General features: G+C 43.9%; 1 protein-coding gene across 7 annotated transcripts in view; it reads right to left on the bottom strand.

Moving 5' to 3' along the window:
- The window catches only part of Znf827 (zinc finger protein 827), a 168,100-nt gene that overhangs the window by 122,694 nt on the left and 23,955 nt on the right, over positions 1-21,451 (bottom strand). For all 7 annotated transcript variants that reach the window (XM_046458961.2, XM_046458964.2, XM_046458963.2 and 4 more), the window contains exons 2-3: positions 14,431-15,483; positions 5,039-5,211 (exon numbers count right to left, since the gene is read on the bottom strand). In XM_046458961.2, the coding sequence (XP_046314917.1) occupies positions 5,039-5,211; positions 14,431-15,483 (1,226 nt within the window). The remainder of the gene's footprint in view (positions 1-5,038; positions 5,212-14,430; positions 15,484-21,451) is intronic.

The raw sequence follows: 21,451 nt of genomic DNA, 5'->3' as shown, positions 1-21,451 counted from the left end.
CACAATAATACTTTGCATGTACCCAATTATGGTCACCCAGAGAATTAGCTATGTTTTGCAAACATAATCTCAATTTTCAAAACGCTGCTCTTAGGTAATGAAGCATGTAGGCAATTGATACCTCCAAGGTATTCCCATTTCATAGACAGGGAAATTGAGACCCCCAGAAGAAGTGGCTTGAGCAAAATTACATAGGAAGAAAGGAAAGCAGGAGAAAAATCAAGGTCCGACCCTCACCAAACATTCTGAGAAAGAGGAAAACGGTTTTTCCAAACGTGGTTATAATATCACGCTCTAGATTCTGCTGTCGCAGTGAGAGAATGCAGACTTTTAAACGCAGTTCCAGTCTTGCATGCACGCGATACCTGTAAAACTGGGAGAAACTTTTTCTTCCTTCCTGTCACTACCAAATTTAGTGCTTGAAAAAGTGAGGAAATCATCGCACTGGCCTGAGCCAGGCTTTGAGCTGACAGGTGCTCATAAGCTTGTAACTTCCCCATTCATCTCTGCCAATGCACTTCAGTGCTGACCTGCTACACACTGCTATTTCAGGACTGGCCCTCCCTGGAGTAGAAACTGCCAATTGTGTAGATTTGGGCCAAATGATTTGGGGAATCGTGGGATCTGGACAAACAAGAATGTCAGTGACTGGAATTCAAAATCCAAACAAAACTGACCCTGTGTCGTTCAGGGGTGACCTGAGGGGGACTTGAACCTTGGTCTGCACTGAGGTTAAAAGCACGTTCCTTAACCCACTGCACCACCTGGGCCCTCTGTGTGGGTCTCCTTTCCAAGAGACCAAGTTTTACTACAGCTGTTTATGCCTTCTGAATGCAATCCAAAAGCATTCTTCACCAGCCAAAACATACTTTTAAATAATGTTAAGTGACCAACAAAAGCAAAGAAATTAAAAGTTAATGGTGAGATCCTGTTGCTACAGCACCCCACTGTGGCTTTCTGAAAAAAACAACAGAAGTGATTCTGGGTCCCCCAAAGCCTGAGTTTATCAACAGAAACAACCATAAAAACTTCAGTTGCGGCCAAAAGGCTCCCCTCTGCCCAGGCAGAGGGCAGAGGTGGGGAAACACCCTGACCGACCGCCCTGGCTCTTAACACCGCCGCTTTCTCTTTCCAAACAATGGGATTTCATTTCTCATTTACTTTCTCACAGAATCCAGAAGATTCCCCACCAGTTCTTCCACCAGATTCCTACAGGGACAGGCACCCTGGGGGCCTTGGGTCACAGCGCCGCCCCCCCCGGGGCTCCTGACAGGTGCTGCCAAAGGCATGCCCAGAACCAGGTGATAAAGGTCACCCAGAGGAAGGCTCCCTGTGAGGGCCATGCAGGGGGGCGGATTCCGTTTCAGAGGTGCCCTTACATCTCCTGACTCCAGAGAGCACAGAAGCTAATCCAAGAACAGAAGCTCCGGAAGCAGCTTCTGGAAGAAGGAAAAGGACAAAACAAGAGCCCAGGTTCCAAGATAGAAAGGAAGCCCTGGCTGAAAGGCATCTGTGTGCAGTCGTTCACGTGGCTTTTCCACTAGAGCCTGGCCTTGTGTTTAGTGGTGGAAAAATCAGTGCAAGTGGGAAGGAGGAACAGTGTGGGGCAGACGTTTGCACTTATGACTCTATTTGAGCTACACCTTCCCAAAGGGACGAGAGCCCACGTGTGGCCTTTGAGAGAAGCATGTATCCTCCTGTGGCCTTCTCTCCAACAGAAGAGCACTTTTCTATTACCATTTATTCTCTTTAGCCTACGGCTGGCTTGAAAGGCCCTCTTAGTCTGCTAATGTGAAGAAATGCTCATCTAAAGGATGCCATTCTCTCCAGAATCACTCACTCCCTGGTCACTGGCCACCAACAGTTCCTAGACGTCATCAGAACCAGCCCTTGGTAGCAGTCAGATGCCGGGGTGGGTGGGTGGCTATATTTCAGAGCTTACAGAAACTCTGGGAAACGTACAGTCCATCCCTGAGGGGGCTGGGCCAGGCAGGCGAGGGTCTTCCTGGGGACTCACAGCAGACCGAGGAGGGGCAGAGGGCAGCGCCCGGCCTCTGGTCCAGCTTCCTGCCATTACTTCATTAGTGTTCTCTAACCTGGCAGCCCTTCTCGCCTTTTCTGCTCAGTTTTAGCTGATGAATTTCACATTGAGTTCCTGTATGCTCACTCATCCAGGGAAGTTGTAAAAGACTTAATGGAAATCTAAGATAACCCTGGGGAAGCTGGAGGCATTTACAAGCCCCTGCTGCCGTTGGTCCTAAAAACATTTGCACAATATAGATCTGGAAGAAAGATGGCTTACCAAAAAGAGTGGCACCTAGTAGGCCCACACCTAGTAGTAAATACTGTATCTCATCAAACAAAGAAAGCAGAACTCCATTTTTCTTAATTAAATTTGTATAATCAATATAGAAGATTATGCATGGGAATTATAACGGTTATTTCTGGGTGAAGAGATGAATGGGTAATTTCATCTTATTTTTTCAGTTTTTCTAAATGCTCGTTACTGAAGACAGGTCACCAAGAGAGAAACGCAATAGAATTTATTCTGGAGCAATTTCTTATACCATCTCATTCATTATTTCTAAATGTAAACATTAATATGCACACAGGCGGATTTGGGATAATGATTATTAGCTACATTTACTGAAGGTCTCTTCTCCAGGCTGGGTACTGTATTAAGTGCTCTCTGTGTATTATCTCATTTAACTCATGGGAGAGGCAGTATGATTATTATCTCCATTAGTGGAAACAGGTTTTAAGAGGTTAAGTGAGTCTTCCAAACTCTTGCAGCTCCTAAGTCATCGAAGTGAGACTTTTTTCTTTCCTGAACCCACAGTGTGAGGTCTTGATCTTTGACTACAGTGTTCCCGCTTTTTAGAGCAAAATTCATTTTAGAAGATACATCATACATCCATATTTGTAGTCTCTGAAGAATGCAGCAGAGGCTACCTATGCGTAAGACCACAGCCTTTACATTTCTGTGTAGACTATAGATTTGTAAAATTGGGCAATGTTAAAGTATGTCTAATCAAAATAAAATCATGATTTCTTTGACTTAAAAAAAATAAGAACTAAATAAAGACCCATAAGGGAGGTGGCGAGGCTGGAAAAAACGCACACCTTTGATGAAATTAAACTTGCATGATCCCTTTCTCACGCTTCCCTTATCAAAAGCTCAAGTCAGAGCTCAACAGGTTAGGACACCAGGAGTTTGAATAAAGTAGTAATTTCACACAACTGCTTTATTGTACTGGTTATTGATTTGTTCTGAAAGCATTCCAAGACCCCACGACCCGCAGAGCCCTGGCGGCTCTCATCTGTAACACTGTCATGGCCACGAGTCTGTGTCATCAAGGCACCCAACTCATCTCCCTGTAGTTTCAGGGTCAGTAGTTCCTGCTATTGAAAACCCAGCTTTTTTCCCCCCTGGGTTTATAAATAGGTTGTTTTAAGTGACCCTGAGCTGAAACCAAGCTTACAAGGTGTCAGGCTAGATGCAAGTTTTCTGCTCACTGAAGCTGTAAATTCACCGGGCCTGATTTCTAAACACAGCTAAGGAGGCAGTAACTAAAACAAGTTTTCTTTGCAAAGGCAGTTCCTTTGAAGTCTCATCTTGCTAATGAAATCCAATTTGGCAGGTTTCAAAGACGGGCTTTTCCTTTGGGGAGAGGTGATCGAGGATGAGGAAGGTTAGAGCCATAACCCAAGTAAACACAGGAAAATCCAACCCACCAGAGCCCCTGGTTAAGTGAATTCTGAAGATGAAGGGCACACTACTCCCAGGAGAAGAAGGCAAATGATAGAAAACAAATCACATCATGGATTTAATTTTTTTTTTAAATCTTCTAAGCTATTTCCTAAAGTCAATAGAAGTTTTGTTCCATCACACTCTTTTAAGAGCTACAGTTCAGAACAGGGATTACTGATCTGTTCCGAAGGCTCAGACTACAAGATTTCGAAATAAGCAAATATCTTAATTACATACATACACTGGGCTTATTTCAGGAAGGGAGACGGCTTGTAAATAATGTCAACAGTTGAGCCCTACTGAAAATATCAGTGAAATATCACTGTCATTATTAAGATGTTCAGTGGCAGTTATTAAGTTACTGCCACTGAACATTTATTTAATTTTAATAACTGCCACTGACCGTTTCTGTGTCAGACATTTTGCCGCTATCACCTCCTTTAATCCTGATGATAGCTCTTCATGACAAGCACCATAGCTCCCATTGAACAGATGAGAAAATTGAAAGCCTAAGGAACAACTTGCTTAAAGCCACGTGGCAGGAAAGTTGCATAATAAGACTGAAATTCACATCAATCAAATTCAAAAGCTCTTGCTTGAAGTTGAGTCAAAAGGTAGAATCAGTGAGGTCTTCTAAGAAGATTTCTCCATGACCAGGTTTTCCCCCATGTCGCATAAGAGATTCTAGTCAATTCTCTACGTGTTTATGATAGACTTGAGCTTTCCAGTGGTTTGGGACATCGAAAATAATGTCCTATACCGACAGCCTCACAGAGGCCACTCAGTCTTGTCAGCATTGGTCCCTTAGCAAAATAAGATAAAAATCCAGGTGCCTTTCAGTATCCGGACACCTACAAGGGAGCTCTTCTGGGTTTGCACAGGTCTCTCCAGGAGGTGGGCGGGCCCCGGAGCCCTGTCTTTGGTGCTCAGGCCCAGTAGCTCTTCCTGGACTCCACCTTTCCTGCTTTTTCCCAGTTCCTCCTCCCAACACCCCCAGAAATGCGTCACCACGCAAGGCCCAGTGAAGCCATTGTTCCTCCATAAGAAAGGACAGCTCTATGCTACATTTATTATCTGCCTACTGAAGAGTCTGCCTTAAGCTCCTGGCTGTAAAGTGCACTGGCACTGGGGTTGTAAAGAGACCCTTCTCAATGGTCCTCATTTGTGTTGAATTCTACCTGCTACGCTGAGCACCGTCTCCGGCCACAGCAGCCTCCTGCACTAGGCTGTGTGCAGGGACCCTGGCTGCACCTGCCTCTTTCTGGGGTCCGACCGCAGGTGGCTTACCTTCATGTGGGATTTGAGATTGTCCTTGCGAGCACACCGGAATGGGCAGAGCGGACACTGATGACTTTTTAAACCTGTGTGGATCACCATGTGCCGCTTCCAGTAACTCTTCCTTTTTATAACCAAACCACAAATCGGACACTGGAAAGGCTTCCCGCTTTCCTCTTCTGAGGCTTGGAGGAAGGAGAGAAAAGGAACGTCAGGGAAAACAAGTAGGCACACCGAACCTGGCACCCATGCCCATGTGCTGCTGCATGAAAAGCACGAAAAATGACCTAGGGTTTTTTTTTTTTTTCCTTTGATGATTCCCAGATTTTACCCGTGGGCACGTTTTGTGACTGCTTTGCTTCATGTTCATCTAGTCACTTCTGCCTGGGTTCCACTGGCCCAACTCTGACCATCCCGGGAGAGGGCCATCCCTCGCTTAGGAGGGTCCTGCGAGGCCTACGACTTGCTGGCTCAGGGCCCTCCATGCCCCCTCTGCCATCACCAAAGGCTGAATTCAGGGCTTTTGCTTCCTGAAGGAAATCAACAAGCCTGAGTCCCCTCCTAGTTCCCCGATATGGGAAAGGGTGAGAACTAAAGACAGATCCAATGGGACAGAGAATAACGCTCTGGTCCTCTGAAAACCAAACAGCTATCATCAACCTCACAGGCTGAACTCCAATGGAGACAGATTTTAGGATCCCCACTGCTGACTTGTTTAGCGGTGGCTTGTGCAGATAGATGCTGCTGCCAATTTAGCCATCAGGGGGCCCCGAGGTCAGGGCTTTTCATCCTCTTATTTCTGTCCCTCTGGTGGCTACTGACAATGAGAGCCGTCTTCCTTTGCTCTGGACTGGGCCTCACTGTCTGCTTTGGGAAGAGCCACACTAGGCCACCACAAATGTTTCCATTTTTCAAGAAAGCAAACACACCAGCTCCCCCCTCCAAGCAAAGCTCGGATCATCTCTTCCGCCCCAGCCCCACGGGGAGGCTCTCTGCTGCGACTGTATGGCTGAGCGTCTGGTCCATCAACTCACACTACACAGCACCACACTAACCTCGTGACGGGGGGACTCAGGAATGACAGCACGGAAAGCTGAAGGCTCCGGTGTTCCTTTCTAAAATCATGGGAATCCGAAATATTTCCAAACCAGAGAAACATTTTTAAAAAAAAATAAAATAAACTACAGGAAGCCATTTAAAATGAACTGATCTACATCTAATGTGGTAACATGTCCGAGATATTAGGGTCAGAGGATAAAGCGAGACACAAAACCACATGTCCAGGGTGAGCCTATATTTATTCTCTAAAAAAAGAGAAACCAATTGCTGCTGGAACCATCGGGTAAAAGATTAGTAGGGAACTTATGTATTTATTTATTTATTTTTGGAACTGGGGGTTGAAGTGGGTGTTTAACCACTGAACCACATCCCCAGACCTTTTCATTTTTTATTTTGAGATGGTAAGTGAATGCTATGTTGCCCGGGCTGGTCTTGAACTTGCGGTCCTCCTGTCTTAGCCTCCTGTGGGATAGCCGTGTATGCCACCCCACCGGGCTGACAGGGAACATTATAAAGGGTGGATCAAACAACATTCAGCATCACTAGAAATGAGACAGGCACTGTGTGCCTCCTGATAGGCCATCAATGAAATATTCCTATAAAAAAATCAATTAAGCCTCTAATCATCAGTTTACCAGAAATACATATTAAAAAAAAATAATAGTAAGTTAAACCCACCCAGGGAATCAGCCCAATCCAGAATGTGGGAATTCCTCAGGGGAAATGACCCAATTTCTTCAATATGTAAATGGCATTTTAAAAAGGGAAGGGATTATGGACTTTAAAAAGTCTTAAGGGATAATATATAAGACAAAGGAAAGGTAGGAGATTTATCTGGATCCCATTTAAACAAAGCAATGGTTAAGAAAAGACATTTTTGAGATTGTGGAGGAAATCTTGATTACTGCCTGGAGTTCTGTAATACCATGCAGCCACCGTAGATCCCGTTCCATGTGACAGTGGCAAGATGGTTATTTTTTCCAAGTCCTTATCTTTTGGAGATATAAAAATACGAAAGTATTTACAAGCAAACGGACATGGTATCTGGGACTTGCTTTGAAATATTTGGGAAAGAAAATAACAAAGAGGGAGTGGAAAAATCAGCATGAATAAATGAAACAAAAAATGACATCCACGAATTTGCATGAACATTTTTTGGAAGTGCACCCAAGAAACCCCTTGGCAGTTACTGCGATAGGATCGTGGATGAAAGGGCAGTTTGGGGTGGAAACCTGCATTTTTCTCTTTCTATCCTTCTGTGCTGTTTGAATTTTTAAATGCACACATCACTTTCTAAATTTTAAAAGGAAACATCCCAAGTGTATACTTTAAGATAATCTCACTCTTTACTTATTGAGTCAATTGACTTTCTACTCTACATGCAAAGGACCACTTGAAGTGGACGGAGCCTGGAAGATTCTGGAATAAAGTTATGGAATTCAAGAAATGCAGTTTTACCGAGATGGGTACAGGCGACATTGGTTAGTTTAACGGAGCAATTTGAAGAATCCTGTGACTAAACCTGTGCCCTTCAGGCCTGTATGGTCCGGCTCCTTGCAATGTGTCCCCTGCGGGTACTTCCTTGCTTGAATGGGGTGGGGTGGGGACTGAGGTGCCCTTTCACTGGGGGAAAATGCGCTTGTGCAGGCCTGGGGTAAGCAATCCTTGCTCTCAGTCGACAGTGCCCATCCGTCTTCTGCCCCGTAGGCTTTTCTTTTTCTTCCCTTCATTTTTATTTCTCCATCCTGACATCTTGGTCACAAGCCTCCCGGCTGAACAACAGATCTGAGAGAAAGGCCTGCATCAGGACCCTAGGTAAGAAAACTGTCCTTCAACAGAGGGAAAAGAATGACCGTGATGCCAGTTTGGGGTTGGAAGGACATCAAAGAGAAGGAGATACAAACAGGCTGCTCCTGGTCCCCAACTTCAGGAAGTATTTCCCACTAACCCTAGCCTGCCTAATTTTACAGAACTACCTAGGAGAGGGGAAAAAAAACAAAAAAAACGAGATGTCCTCCACTAGTCAGAGATTGAATGGCACACCAGAGGAAAGCCATAAGAAGACATGAACTAGAAGAACAAATATGTCTAGATGGCGGGTTCCCCTACCACCTTGCCTTGCCTAATACGACCAATGTGCTTCCTAGTCTCTCAGACACCTTCCCAGCCACCACCCTAATCAACAACTTTATATGTCAAGTGTTATGATAGAGTATACTACATTAAATCCTGCATATTAGTATTTCACATAAATCCACTTCATTTTGGAGCTATGCTTCCTTAGTCCTAATTAATATCAAAATATGTATGAATTGTGCACAGATTATGGTGTCCTTGGGTTGACAGGGAGAAAAATTAGAATCCTCACAATAAGAATAAATGCAAGAAATGTGGCCAAACAGTTACACTCCTATAACTGGAAGGTCTAACTGATCACGGCAGCATAGAAAGAAAATAGAAGCTAAATGGCAAAAGTCAATAGAAGACAAAGACTGATTTTCAAATTTGGCCAGTAATCTCCCCTAGTAACATTTACATTTTTATTTATTCAAGGAGGAAATGTCACATTTTAGTAGGACATCCTCCATGTGTACCTGACATTAACTACTTCGGAGCAGGAGGAAGCAGGAATGCGTTCTACTTCCTAGGCCAAACTATTTTCAGGGAACTGATAGCTATAAATTTTCACTCTGATTTAGAGCTCAGGGAGATATGGTCACTTCCTCACAATGAACCATGCGTTCTTGGAGCAATGGGACTGAAATGTTCGTAATTTTACCTAGTTGACAACAGCCTGATAAACAGCTTCTCCCAATCTATCACTAACTAGTTAGTAACCGTGCAAACAAAACTAAATTCCACCAAATGCTAATAGACCCAGTGGGAGCGAGAGCTGCTAATTCGCTCCTTTGGATAAAACCCGTTCTCTTTATAGGCAATAATATTATTGGAATAAAAGAGATAATGGATGTATATAAAACGCCTGTCACATGGTAAATGGAAGCTCTTGGTAGTGGCAATTGTTGCAGTGATAGCAATGACTATAAACTCTAGGTGTACCCTCCAAAGCAGAACACTCATCCTCAGAACAGATGCAAATTGAAACAACGGACAGCACATAAAAAAATACGCAGCTCCAGGCCCGGCCCGCCATGGTAATAAAGGAATGGGAGTCCATTGTGCTGCCAGGAGAGGGTCTCACTCAGCCGAGACAAACTCCTGATGGCCCAATTCAGCTCAGCAGAAATAAAAGAGATGGAAGAGATGGAAGGGCAGAGGAAGAAGGAGGAGAGGGCCGTGGCTGGGGCAGGGCCTTACCTTACCTTTGTATTTCCAGCAACGTTAACAGTGCCAGGTCTGACACAGGTTCCCCCTGGTCAGTGTCCTTGGCTGTGATGAGACCACATGGAAAGGGCTGGGCTGAGGGGGCCAAGTAAAGCCCAGGCTGGGAGTGGAAGGGAGAGGTGCAGGAGGTGCCAGGAAGTCCCAGTGGACCAGTGTAGCCCCTGGGCTGATGCCTCTCACACAGCAGGCCAACACCTGGCCTGAATGGATGGACGGTGAGCAGGGGGGTCCTGTACTCACACCTCAGACATCTCCAGAAATGAACTCGGAAAAGCTGATGTTAATAATGGACAGTGTGACTACACCTTTAATAGAGGACATGATACGTGCTCAACTATCCGCCATGGACAAGTTCTGCCCAAAGCAGAGGCGACCTTGTGGGAAGTTTGATAGGGAACTTTCAATTCAAAAATAGGAAAAAAAAAAAGTTTGTTTTGAGTTAATAGACAATTAGGTTAGGAAATAAGCAGTAACTAAATGCAAGGTATGTTTAAAAAAAAAAAGGAGGAGGAGGAGGAAGGGGAGGAGGAGGAGGAGAGGAATCTTAGAGATAATTCCAAACCAGCCCAATTTACAGATGAGGAAACTAAACCGCAGTAGTATGTTTAAAATTTTTCTACAAGTGACCTAGTGGCAAGGCTAGGATTAGAGCCGATCTCTACATTTCCAATTGGGTGTTCTACCCTATTGTCTAGATATAAGTCCATAAAACAACAAAAAGAAACTTTGATAGGACTAAAAAAATATTGTTAATCATGGAGAGTTTTAGTCGCTTAGGTATTTTCTAAACAAATGTCATTGTTCTATAGACTCTGAAATCAAACTTTCTCTGGGTAAATGTTATGTGGCAATTTGCAGAAAGTCAAGAGCATTTGCAAGTCTGCATACAGACCTGGCCACACACACAGAAATTCAAGATGCCAGCTGACCTTGTAAGTGCATAATCCATGCATCATTACCATCTCCACTTCAGACTTTCAACACCACTGGTGCACATCTGTGTAGGATAACCTATCTTCCCCTCTAACAATATGCATGGATATTATTAAGGATATAAGTAATATTATTTCTAATAATATACATGGGTATTATAGTGAATAGAAATAACATTATTTCTAATAATATACATCTTCTAGTGAAATTTCTTGGGCGTATATCTCAAATGCTATTTCAGGTCAACAAAAAGCAAAATCGTGTTAGCAAAGGATATCAATGGGTGTACCTGCTGTTATTCATACTGCCATTATCAATGCATACTCTAGCAAGTATTCAACAAAACTAAGGTACAAGTCTGATATTGACAATCAGCCTAAGTTTAAATCTTTAGGGGAATATCACTGAGATTAGTGACAGTTCTGAATCTTGGTTAAAAAGTGAATTTGCCTGACGTTCATATATGTGATCAATCACAGATTAAGGCTATAATAAGCGTGGATGAAAATATCAGGAGAGGTCATCTCCTGCTCTGAACTTTCTATGCTCCTGCAATAATTTTAATAACATCCCATAAATATGAAAGGAAAGAGAATCCGGAACACTCTTATGCATTGACCCAGGAAACAGTTTCAGCTCTCTACTGTGTGAGACCAAGTTGCGTGTAAGTATATATCAATTTCATTCAGGACCATGGGGTGTTCTGGAGACCCTCTCTCTGAAACTCTCCCTGGTATTTCTTTTAACTAGGAGCTTGGCATCTGGGACTCTTGTTGGCCTTCTACAAGAAACTTTGTCTTGAAAATAAAAACCCATTTATTTTATTCTTAGCTGCACAGAACAGTAGCTTCAAAGAGAATTGAGTCAATGTGTGACATTTATCTTTATAGCAAACAGACATCATTTTCCCTCTATCGTGTCCCCTTTCAGAGAAGCAGTGTAGCATGTGCTGGGGGTGCAGGGTCACATGAAAGAAACCTCCTGCTCCAGTGTCACATCTCTGTGGAGGGGTGGAAAGGCTACCGAGTGGTGGACTCTTAAGGAATTAAATACACCATGACTCGGCAACAACAAAATCCTGTTCAAAAAAGAAGAATAAGGCCAGACCTAAAAGACACTTTTTTTTTTTCAATGGTTTGGACTTCCCTCGACCTAAAGAAGGTCAAAGCAATGCTGGTGTCCAAATTACTCAAGACGGGATCATCTTCTCCGGCGCACAGCTCTTTGAGCTCTTTGGAACTCTAGAATCAACTTTATATGCTCTTTTTGCAACGTTTTGGGAAACAGCTTTTAAAAAATTAAAAACTGAAATCAGGAGGGTGTGTAGTTTACTTTTGTGGCTTTGCAGGGAGCAGGGAGGGGGTGAGGGTGGAAAGCGTATTATCTGTTTATTTAAGTCATTAGGCAACAGAAACTCTTTCCCTGCTATGAGAAGTCAGCCCACCTATTTTGAATTAAGATTTCTTTCTAAAATGCAGAGAAAAAAATAATACTAATGAGAAATGTTTAAAAACAGGGCTGTCTGTTTGCTAACAAGATAAATGTCACACATTGACTCAATTCTCTTTGAACCATACTCCCATAATGCTTCTTAGGTAAAGTCGGAGTCCTGTTGGAATCTAGTTCCCAGGTTGTCCTGAGATCAACAGTACAGTGTGGACGCTGGCAGGGTGGAGACTGGGAGCCAGGAGATGCGGGGATGGAGAAAACCATCTACCCCTTTCCCTTCTACTCCTCAGACTGCAAAATCAGTGATCACAAGGATCAAGTCTCTCATGGTGAAAAGATAAATAAAATCAGTCGATGGACTCCTTAACTCACCATCAAGCTGGGCTGCTGAGAAGCAATGACATTCACCTTAACTGAAGAGCTCCCTGGGGCCAGTCCATCCAATAAAGAAGCAGAACCTGGGTTGAGGATGTGTCCACATGGACGCAGAACAATTTCAAGGGCCTCGTGGTTTTTAATCTTTCCTCTTGAATGAGTTTTTTTAAAAAATGAAAGGTTCTTTTTTAATGTAATTACTCCACGGATGGAGTTGTTTCACGGGGTCTTGGAGTGTGCACAGAGGCATGGGGAAAACAGGGATGGGGGGCTGGGCAGGGGTCACTTGGCAGGGGTCATCCAGCCCAAATCTGAGGAGTTCCTTTCCCTCTTCTTTTGACTTGAACATTTTGAACATTCATTGACTAAAATATTAAGTATTTCAGCAAAAGAATCAATTCAGTAAAAAGAAGAGGGGGAAAAAATGATCTTTCTAAGATCTCCCGTGTTAAATTCTGCTGAGAAGACCTTGGAGATGTTGGCCTGGGCTAAGTGCATCTAAATTAAAAAGGGAAAACATTTTTTTTCCCTCGGGTGCATATCCTACAACAAAACAAACAAACAAAAAGCTTGTGACCCCTTTCTCCTCTTTACATGCTTCTAATCATTTGGGTGAAAAAGTTACATTTCACAGCCATTGCTGGCTATTCCAGAGACCACTTTAAAGTAACAAAGCTGCTGTAAGTTGGCCTTCAGGAGACATGGTTTTATTACTTCTTTCCAAGCCTTTAGTCAACTAAGTTTATTATTAAATTTGTATAAGCTTTTCCGAGTAACTAATGCCCAGACAAAATTGTATTGCAAAGAGCATTCATACATTTATGCAATGAGTAGAATCAGAGAATATACACAGAGCCTTCCTTCTCTCCACCACTCTAAATAAAATTTCTATAAATCCAGAGTGATGTATTCCACTGCAATACTACCCAGCTCCCTCTCCTCTTCTTGTTTCCTGACTGTATCCATGTTTCTCCTTCTTACACCAGATGGCAGGTGAGAAGTTACAAGAAATGAAACTCAGAATTGATAAACATTTCCAGGTTTTATGGACACTTCTGAAACTCGGGAGTGAATGGTTTGCATCAATAGAGTCATCCAAGTCCCAGATACCCATTGTCTTAGTTCTATTCTGCTGTTTATATAGTTTTAAAGTAATTATAATTAGGCATACAGCTCAGTCAGCCATTTAAATGGAAGTCTGTCATGAATACATCAAATTGATGTTAGTTGTGATCATTCGGGCCAGTATGTGCCGTCCCAAGCACTCTACCAATGTTGTCTCAAATAATTGAAAGTCGGCCAGACACACACAGTGGTGGTGTTTATACCAATGAGCAGACACGCAGCCCACTTCCTGTTCCGGTCCGACAGGATATCCCTTAGGAGACATCCGAAACCCCTACTTCCATCCCCAGAAACGTGTATTTATCATGCACACAGCTTTAAAGCATAGCAGTACACAAAGTGACATTTCCATTGTGAGAACTCAAGTGACTAAATCTCTCCCTGGGATGATTAATTGTGAATGCCAAGGCGCTATGTGACAGTGACCTCTCCTTCGGAAAGATGGTCTCCCCTAGAAAAACCCACGATTCAGATTTTCCAATGCACATTCCTTCGGATTGGATTTGAACAACATAAAGCATTTGCAAGAAATGCTTGGATTATGTTTCACCATTATTTTTTTAAGAGTTCTTAAATGGCAAGAAATGATAGAATAGGATAAATAAAAGGTTTAAATTCTACCCCCAAAAAAAAGGTAATAATAAAAATGCTAACATAAAAGTGTATATTGTGATAAATTAGGGCAGAGTAGTTAGTGATTATACAAAAGTCCATTTGTACAGAGGCAGCAGGGCGCTCCCTTGCCCACTATTTCAAAAGCAGTGGTTTTTTTTCCCTCTGTGTTCAGTGATGCCTTGCACTCCATGACAAAGATGCTTTGATCTTCCCCATTAAATATATCTGGTATGGACCTAGCCTGAACTTGGTAAGGGAAAAAAAAAAAACTGTATGAAAAGGAGGGAGTACTGTATGTCTCTAAGATTATTCATTATCTCTCAAAAACGAAGCTATTTGTGAAGTCTGTGTGCAACACACACATGAAAGACTTACTACGCTGCTTACTTAAAGTATTTGTTGTGCTCCTGCTTTTTTTTTTTTTTATTCCTTCCCCAACTCAGACCCGCAGCTGAGAGTCAAAGACTTACCCAATGACGGAAAGAAAAGAAAAGATTCCATACCTGAACTGCAGGGTTTGGAAACTCTTCCCTTGGGAACAGGGAGTAACAATAATTCCAAGGACTGTGGCGGTGGCGGCGGGGGTGGTGGAGGTGGCGGTGGAGGTGGCGGGGTTACTTTTTCTGGCTTCTTCTCAGAAGGCGGTGGCGGTAGAGGGTCCTCGGGCAACAGGGATGACTTCTCAGCCAGGAGGCTGCCGGCAGCCCTTGCTGCTACCTCTTTCAGAAGGGCCGCTGAGGAGGTCATAGAAGCCAGGGACAGGAAAGAGCTGGCCGGAGGTGGGTGCTCCTGACCAGGAGTCAAACTTCTCTCACTGACCTTCTTGGACAAAGCTGCCAAGGTCGAACTGGCAGACTGGGAGCTAAAGGGGGAGGAAAAGGACTCAAATCGCATGGTCTCCTCCGTCCTGGTGAGAGATTTGTCCTGCAGAACAGCATTGGCTGCGGCTTTCAGCTTGAGGATGGCTGAATCCGGGGACAAGCCGCAGGTGGTGGTTGAGTTTGGCAACCACTTACCTTGATTCCATATAAAACGGTTACTTGGAGTGTATTGGTCATTCTGCTCCTGCTTCTCAGCCAACTTCCTGGCCAGAACGCTGAGCTGCTGGGCATGATGGGACGGTGGGGAAAAGGAGAGGTTCGAGCCAATGTTCACAGGGGACTCCACTCGGCCATTGGCCGTGGCTGTGGCTTCGAGTTTGAGGGAACCAGCCTCCAGCAGCCTCCTTAAGTTGCTGCTCAGGGGTTTATTGGAACCTGGGGGGTCATCTTCACACAAAGAAGACACTCCGGGGGAGAGGTGGTCTTGGCACTGCAGTGAGTCTCGCAGGACCTCACCATCGAGCGCCACCAGCTCCAGCGTGTGGCTGCTGGGAGTGGCACTTCCCAAGGAGGTGTCGGGGGAAGTGGACTGCTCCTGGATCCGGTCCTCCAGAGACAGCTTATAGTTCTCCTGGACTTCTCCATAGGATGCTTCTGACGGAGTCTCGGAAGAGTTTCCATACCAGTGCTCTCCTTCACTGAGTTCTCCCTCCGCCTCTTCCTGCCTACTAACATCTGGGGGAATTAAGAAGATCGGGTTTACTTCCAAAGTGAGCAACAAGTTAGTCTCAAGGCAGCACATGGAGATGATGACCAGCCTTCCCTTCCCTTCCACCCAAGAACCCAATGAAAGTCAGAAAGGGCCCGAAGAGCAGTCAGGAGCTGAATCAGGCACAGGCATGATGCTGAACCGGCAGAGGAACACACACCCCACGTACCACCTGTATTCATTTTTCCAGTAATTATTCAGGGTAAGTTGGTTGGGAAAAGCAGAAAAGATAAAAAAAACAATCTGGTGAAGAAGTGACAGGTGAAACAAAACAACACAAATGGCTATTTTGAATGAATGGGGAAACAGAAAACGGAACCCTTGCAAAAAACGAGCACCCTATCTTCAGTAGAGCGTCAGAATTCAAGAGCAGCCTGGTAGATTGGGGAAACTTTTGGCCCTGAGACAAGACAGTGGGAATTCGCTTCCTCACTTTCTAACTCCTGACCTCAGAGGCAGGTCACTTACCTGGTTTTGAGGCTTCATTTCCTCCAATATAAGATGCACGTAACTTTTTCAAAAGCTTATCCAAATATGTTAACAATACTTGCCTGACTCCCTTCACTCTATGAAGCTTACATCCTAAAAAGCATGTGACCATGTTTTGCAAACAGTTGAGCACTGTATAAAAACCAGATCTTATTAGCCAACGCCATTCGCATTACCGATGCCCTGCCACCACGGCATGCCCACGTTCTGGGTGCTACTTGCTTGAGGTCTGAGATTTCAATCACCAACATGCTTGCCATGTCCTTGAGGCAGTGATCAGCGTGTTCCTTCACCCTACTAAGAATCCCCTTGAGATATTTCCTATTCATTAATTTATCGACCCGCCACCAGCCCTCCCACAGCCCCCAGCTAGGTGGACTCTGCCAGTCCAGGAGCTCTTGGGAGCTCAGCTGCGTTTCTGTCTTTGCTCATGAAATCCCATCTGGAATGTCCTTCCACACCCAGCTCCAGGGTTTCTTCCTTGCAGTTCTCCCTAGAACCCTCAGGTCTCTCCTAATCCCTTCATTCACTCATTCGACCAATAATGGCGGGATACTTGTCGCATGTCAGGCATTGTTCTAGACTGTTCAAGACTGTATTCTAGATTGAACAGCATTAAACAAAAACTAAGGCCCTGCTGTCTTGGAGCTTACGTATCAGTGGAGGAGGAAGACAGATGTTAAACAAAGTTAATAAATAATAAATCATATAGTATGCCAGAGGGGTGATAAGCACTGAGAAAAACAAAACAAAACAGAAAACGTAGAGCAGGATACAAAGAATGGACGCAAGTTGTAATTTTAAACAGAGTGGACAGGGTGGGGCTTCACCGAGGCGGTGACACTCAGAGCAGCTGTCCACGCACGAGTGTTCCGCGTGGAGAGTCACTGTGAGAGCCCCAAGGACATACCTGATGGGTCCCTGGAACATCAAGGAAGCCAAATGGAGTGAGGGAAGGTCAAAGCAATGGGAGGGGTGGTCAGAGGGCAGTGGGTGTGAGTGTGCAGCTGTGCTGGACCGAGCGTGTGAGTGACACGCTCGCGAGTGTGAGCTGTGAGTCTTCTGCATTTGGCAAAACTGGGAGCCAGAGAGGGTGCTGGGTGGAGAAGCGGGATGAGGGGACTTACAGTGCCAAAGGACAGTCCTGGCTGCTGTGTGGGAACAGGTTGCAGGTACAGGGTGGGACAGGGAGACCCAGGCAGGAGGCTGAACCCAGGTGAGGGAAGGCGGGGCTCAGCTCAGGTGACACTCAGGAAGTGCCCTGAGTGCATATTTGGAATGCACAGCTGACATTCTCTTCTTCTGTTTATAGTTTTTTTTCACATTTCATATCACTTTAAAGTATCTGTCTCTTGTTGGCTTCCTTCCTACAATGGTGCTCCTTGAGGACAGGGATTGTGCTTTATTTTCTGCTTCTCTGGCAGAGTTCAAAGAATGTTTCGGGACTGAGCCAAATTCCTCACTGTGCCAGGTTTTGCCACATCACAGGCTGTTTCTTTTCAGAATAGAAACAGCTAGAGCTAGTAATGCATGAACTACAAGCTAATACATTGATCTTCCCATGCTATTTAGAGAAGAAATGTCACAAATGACAAATTCTCTTTCACTAAGCTAAAGTTCTGCAACTCTTTCCTGAGATTCTTTATTAAGTTATCAAGAAAATGTAAAATATCAAATGGAATTTGCTGGGAAAAAGCAGATAAAATTGAATTTTCTCTGTTAAAACCAGCCTGGTTCCTTGAGATTTGCCACATTTCCCTCTGCCCACTTGATTTCAAGATTTTTCATCTCTTCTGAAATTGGCGGTGACCCCAAACTCCTCAGCTCCCCAATGGCTTCTCCTGGGAGGGATGCTTTTTCACCAAACATCCAGCAGTCAACATCAATTTTAACAACAGGGCTAATTTTACGTTTCTTTAGCAAACCACCTTTCTTGATTTCAGATAAATATAGCATCCTTCCAAAGAATCAAATGGGAATTCTACTATAAATAGCAAAAGAAGTAAAAGATTTAAAAATCACTCCAGCAAGAATTAATTGATCATTCTTCTTTGATCTTTATGGATACTCATGAAATAAAAGAACGGGAACATATATGCTTCCAAATTAAATATTTTTATATTATATTTTTGTCAGATCCAGAGAGTTAAGCCTGGCCCTGAACCAGTGCAGTAAATGGCAGCTAACAAGGTCTATAAAGTCAGGTTTTGAGAACCATAAAGTTACAAGCACACGTCCGATTTTGTCATTTTACTCCGACTGTTAAATACACTAAAGTTTACTGATCAAATCAGAGCCACATAGCCACTAAGAACTAAGGCCAGAACCAAGAATCCAAAATCTTTGTACTCCTGGCCCAGGAGCTCTCGGCAAAACTTGTCACCCAACCTGCTAGGGGACTTCCCTGTGGCCACTTGCACAGAGCTCTGAGCAGCATCCCTGCCCTCCCACCCAGCAAGCCTTCCAGACTCTTGAGTCAGAGGTCAGCATGGGGTTCTCCTGGATAAGGGCAGCATGCAGGCTCCCTCATGAGATAAGCCATGGAGAGGTGAGGACCCACCATTCCAGGACCCCAACCTCCCAGTCCCTTTTGGCGGCATCTTCTTTGTTGCTGTGGGCACAAGTTGTTTCAACTGCCTAAAGAATTTAGCACATCTACAGGCATAGTCCCAAAGGCAAAGCTTAATTTCGTAACTCCCTCCATACCCTCAGGGAGCCACATGTCCCCCTCCCAACGTGCTGAGGCAGTGAGTGTGCCGAAAGCTGAAGAAGTTGTCGATGCAGCTTCGGGGACATCGAATGTTCTAGAATGAGACAGACAACTAATATCTACGGTTCAGGCAACTTTCCCAACCTTGCCAAATCACAAACCCAAATCCAATAAGCAAGGAACCAAAGCATCTCCTACACAGAGCGGTTTATGTCCCCGGAAATACTTGCATTTTTCTCAACCATCTATTCCTCCATTCTTTGAGATGTAATCACTGAGATGCACACTCCTCGGGACTGTCAGAAAACTTGGACACATAGAGAAAAAAAAAAATATATATATATATATGTGTGTGTGTGTGTGTGTGTGTATTTTTAAACTCATAATACTCTACTAGTCACTTTTCCAAAGATGCTTTTTGTAAAATTAAAGTTATCCGAGTAATAAACCATCAAAGAATTTTAGCATGCGGACTCAAAAAAAAAACAAGAGCAGAAATTTGAGGGGAAACATCTAAAATTATTCAGCATCCCATGAGGTCACATGAAAGGTGCAGGAAGCTTAGAGAAAAATGAATGTAGGATAAATAAGGTTGTGAAGAGGAAAAATCAGAAGAGGTACAAACAATATGATTTCAGTTCACAAAACTGCAAGGATTTTTCTCCCAGAAATATTGTTTATTTATATTGACGAATTTATTTTGTCTGCCAGGCTCCTCTCTGTTTTCATGTTCCGTTTCACAGAGGAGGGGTTCTTGGAGGATGCTCTGATACAGCTGCTGTGAGCACCCCTCAGGGCACCCTGCACCTTTCACGCCACATCTTGGGAACAGGTGCTCTGTTTGGGAAGCTCACCAGGAAGCTCTCTTGCAACCTCCAGGACGAGGCTGCAGGACACAGCAACCCTCAGGACACACAAGCCTTGCCTTTCCCCTCTCTCTGCCGCCATCTGAGAAATCCCAGCAGTAAGACACCTCCATTTTCCTGTCTGTCAACCAGCACGGAGTCTTCCTAGGAAATCGCAGAGCAGCAAAAGGTCCTGGAAGTGCTTCCTGTGGATTTCACAGCTTTCTTAACTAAGGCATCCCGGGAAGCCTCTAAGTGGCCAATGCAAATAACTTCTAGTAAATACATTATTTTTAACCTTCAGAAAAAGAAGCTATTTCCATTGCTAATCTTACAACAACCTCTGTCTCCAGACTGTTGGGTTCACACTGCTTCTTGTGAGTTTTACACAATAGTCTATCTTCGCATGTGTATTTTCCCTTTAAAAATCAGCAACTCGGAGAATTAAGAATAAAAATGGTGCCATCGCAGAATGAAAACACACTGAATGAAATTTTGTTTCCATGTCGTGAATATTTTTCTATCGGGGAAAACAAAATTCTACTACCTAGCACATTTATTTATAATTCAGTTCTCAAGCAGCAAGTGGGTACCCAATATCCACAGTTACCCCCACATTCTCTGAGAAGAGTTCCTTTGCCATTCACTTCCTTCTTGGTTGACAGTATTAACTGGATGCATTTGACTGGAGCAATACTCAACTCAAAGCATCCTCACTCAGAAGGATCGGGGCAGAGAGAGAAATAAGAACATAGAAAAGAGAGAGAGAGAAATAAGAATATAGAAGAAAGAGACACCTATTAATTTTCAGGTCTTTTGGCTTAGGTTGAAGCAAGGGTAGATGGAGACCTAAAAGTGCCTTTTCTAAATCTATCTACACACCCTTGCCACCAGGGTCCACATGAATCTAGCCAGCAGGTTTTAAAGAGTTCAGGGCTGACTAAACCTCTTGGGACTCATAATCAACAGTCAACGTCTCCAACACCCCACCCACCAGATGTGTTTACCTGGCACCTACCAACAAACCTTCTGGCTCATTTTCATCTAAAAATCTTCCGAGTCTTCCCTTCCTACCTAATACACAACTACAGCTGAATGTCTACAGCTAGCTTTCAAGGCCACACACGTGGGCCAGTATTAGCAATTATTACCTGTAACATGTGCCGCAAATCATACAAGTACACTTTAGGGCAACTTGATTAATTAAAAAAAAAAGGTGGTTTGTAATATTCAAAGAGCCGTATACAAAAGTTATTGACAAAATCAATGCTAATAATGGATATAATTCAAACACTTACTGAACGCTATGTTCGGGGAGATGTTCACAGCAACAGGGAGATTCAGATGCCCAACAGTCTCTGACCTGACAGTTTATAATCCACAGGGAGGCGAGGGTCACAAGAGCATTCTATTCACAAGGGCTTGTGCCACGACAAAGGAACAGAGCACAGGTGTGTGAGCACAACAGGATTAATTCCAACGGTGCAGGGGGCTTCGGAAGTGCACCTCAAGAGATGAAGATTTAAATGGGAGATGCTGGGAAATCATTTCTAAACAGGCTCGCTCCTCTGCAAACTATCAGAAAGGACAGGCTGTTCGGTGGTGGAGAGCGCCAATATTAGGTGGTGTATTTTTAAAAGGTGAAGAATTAAGAATGCCAAATAAATAACTGACCTCAATGAAAAAATTCTTAGGTCCTTAATTCTTCGCATTTTAGAAACACATGACCTATTGATTCCTTAAAGGTAGACTTTACCAATTATCTCAGTGTACTTGCTGGACTTGAAATCAAGCCACAGATCATAAATGCCTTGAGGCCGGGCTGTGAGTTAGTCACCTTGTGCTCTGGCTCAAGCCCTGCTTGTAGTAGAGGTGCTAGGGCTTCTGTGA

The sequence above is a fragment of the Marmota monax genome, unplaced genomic scaffold (genome assembly GCF_021218885.2).
Source record: "Marmota monax isolate L192 unplaced genomic scaffold, Marmota_monax_Labrador192_F-V1.1 WCK01_AAM20220418_F8-fsc00002, whole genome shotgun sequence".
Taxonomy (NCBI): domain Eukaryota; kingdom Metazoa; phylum Chordata; class Mammalia; order Rodentia; family Sciuridae; genus Marmota; species Marmota monax.
The sequence above is the reverse complement of the archived record's forward strand: the minus strand, read 5'-3'. Positions and strand labels throughout refer to the sequence as shown.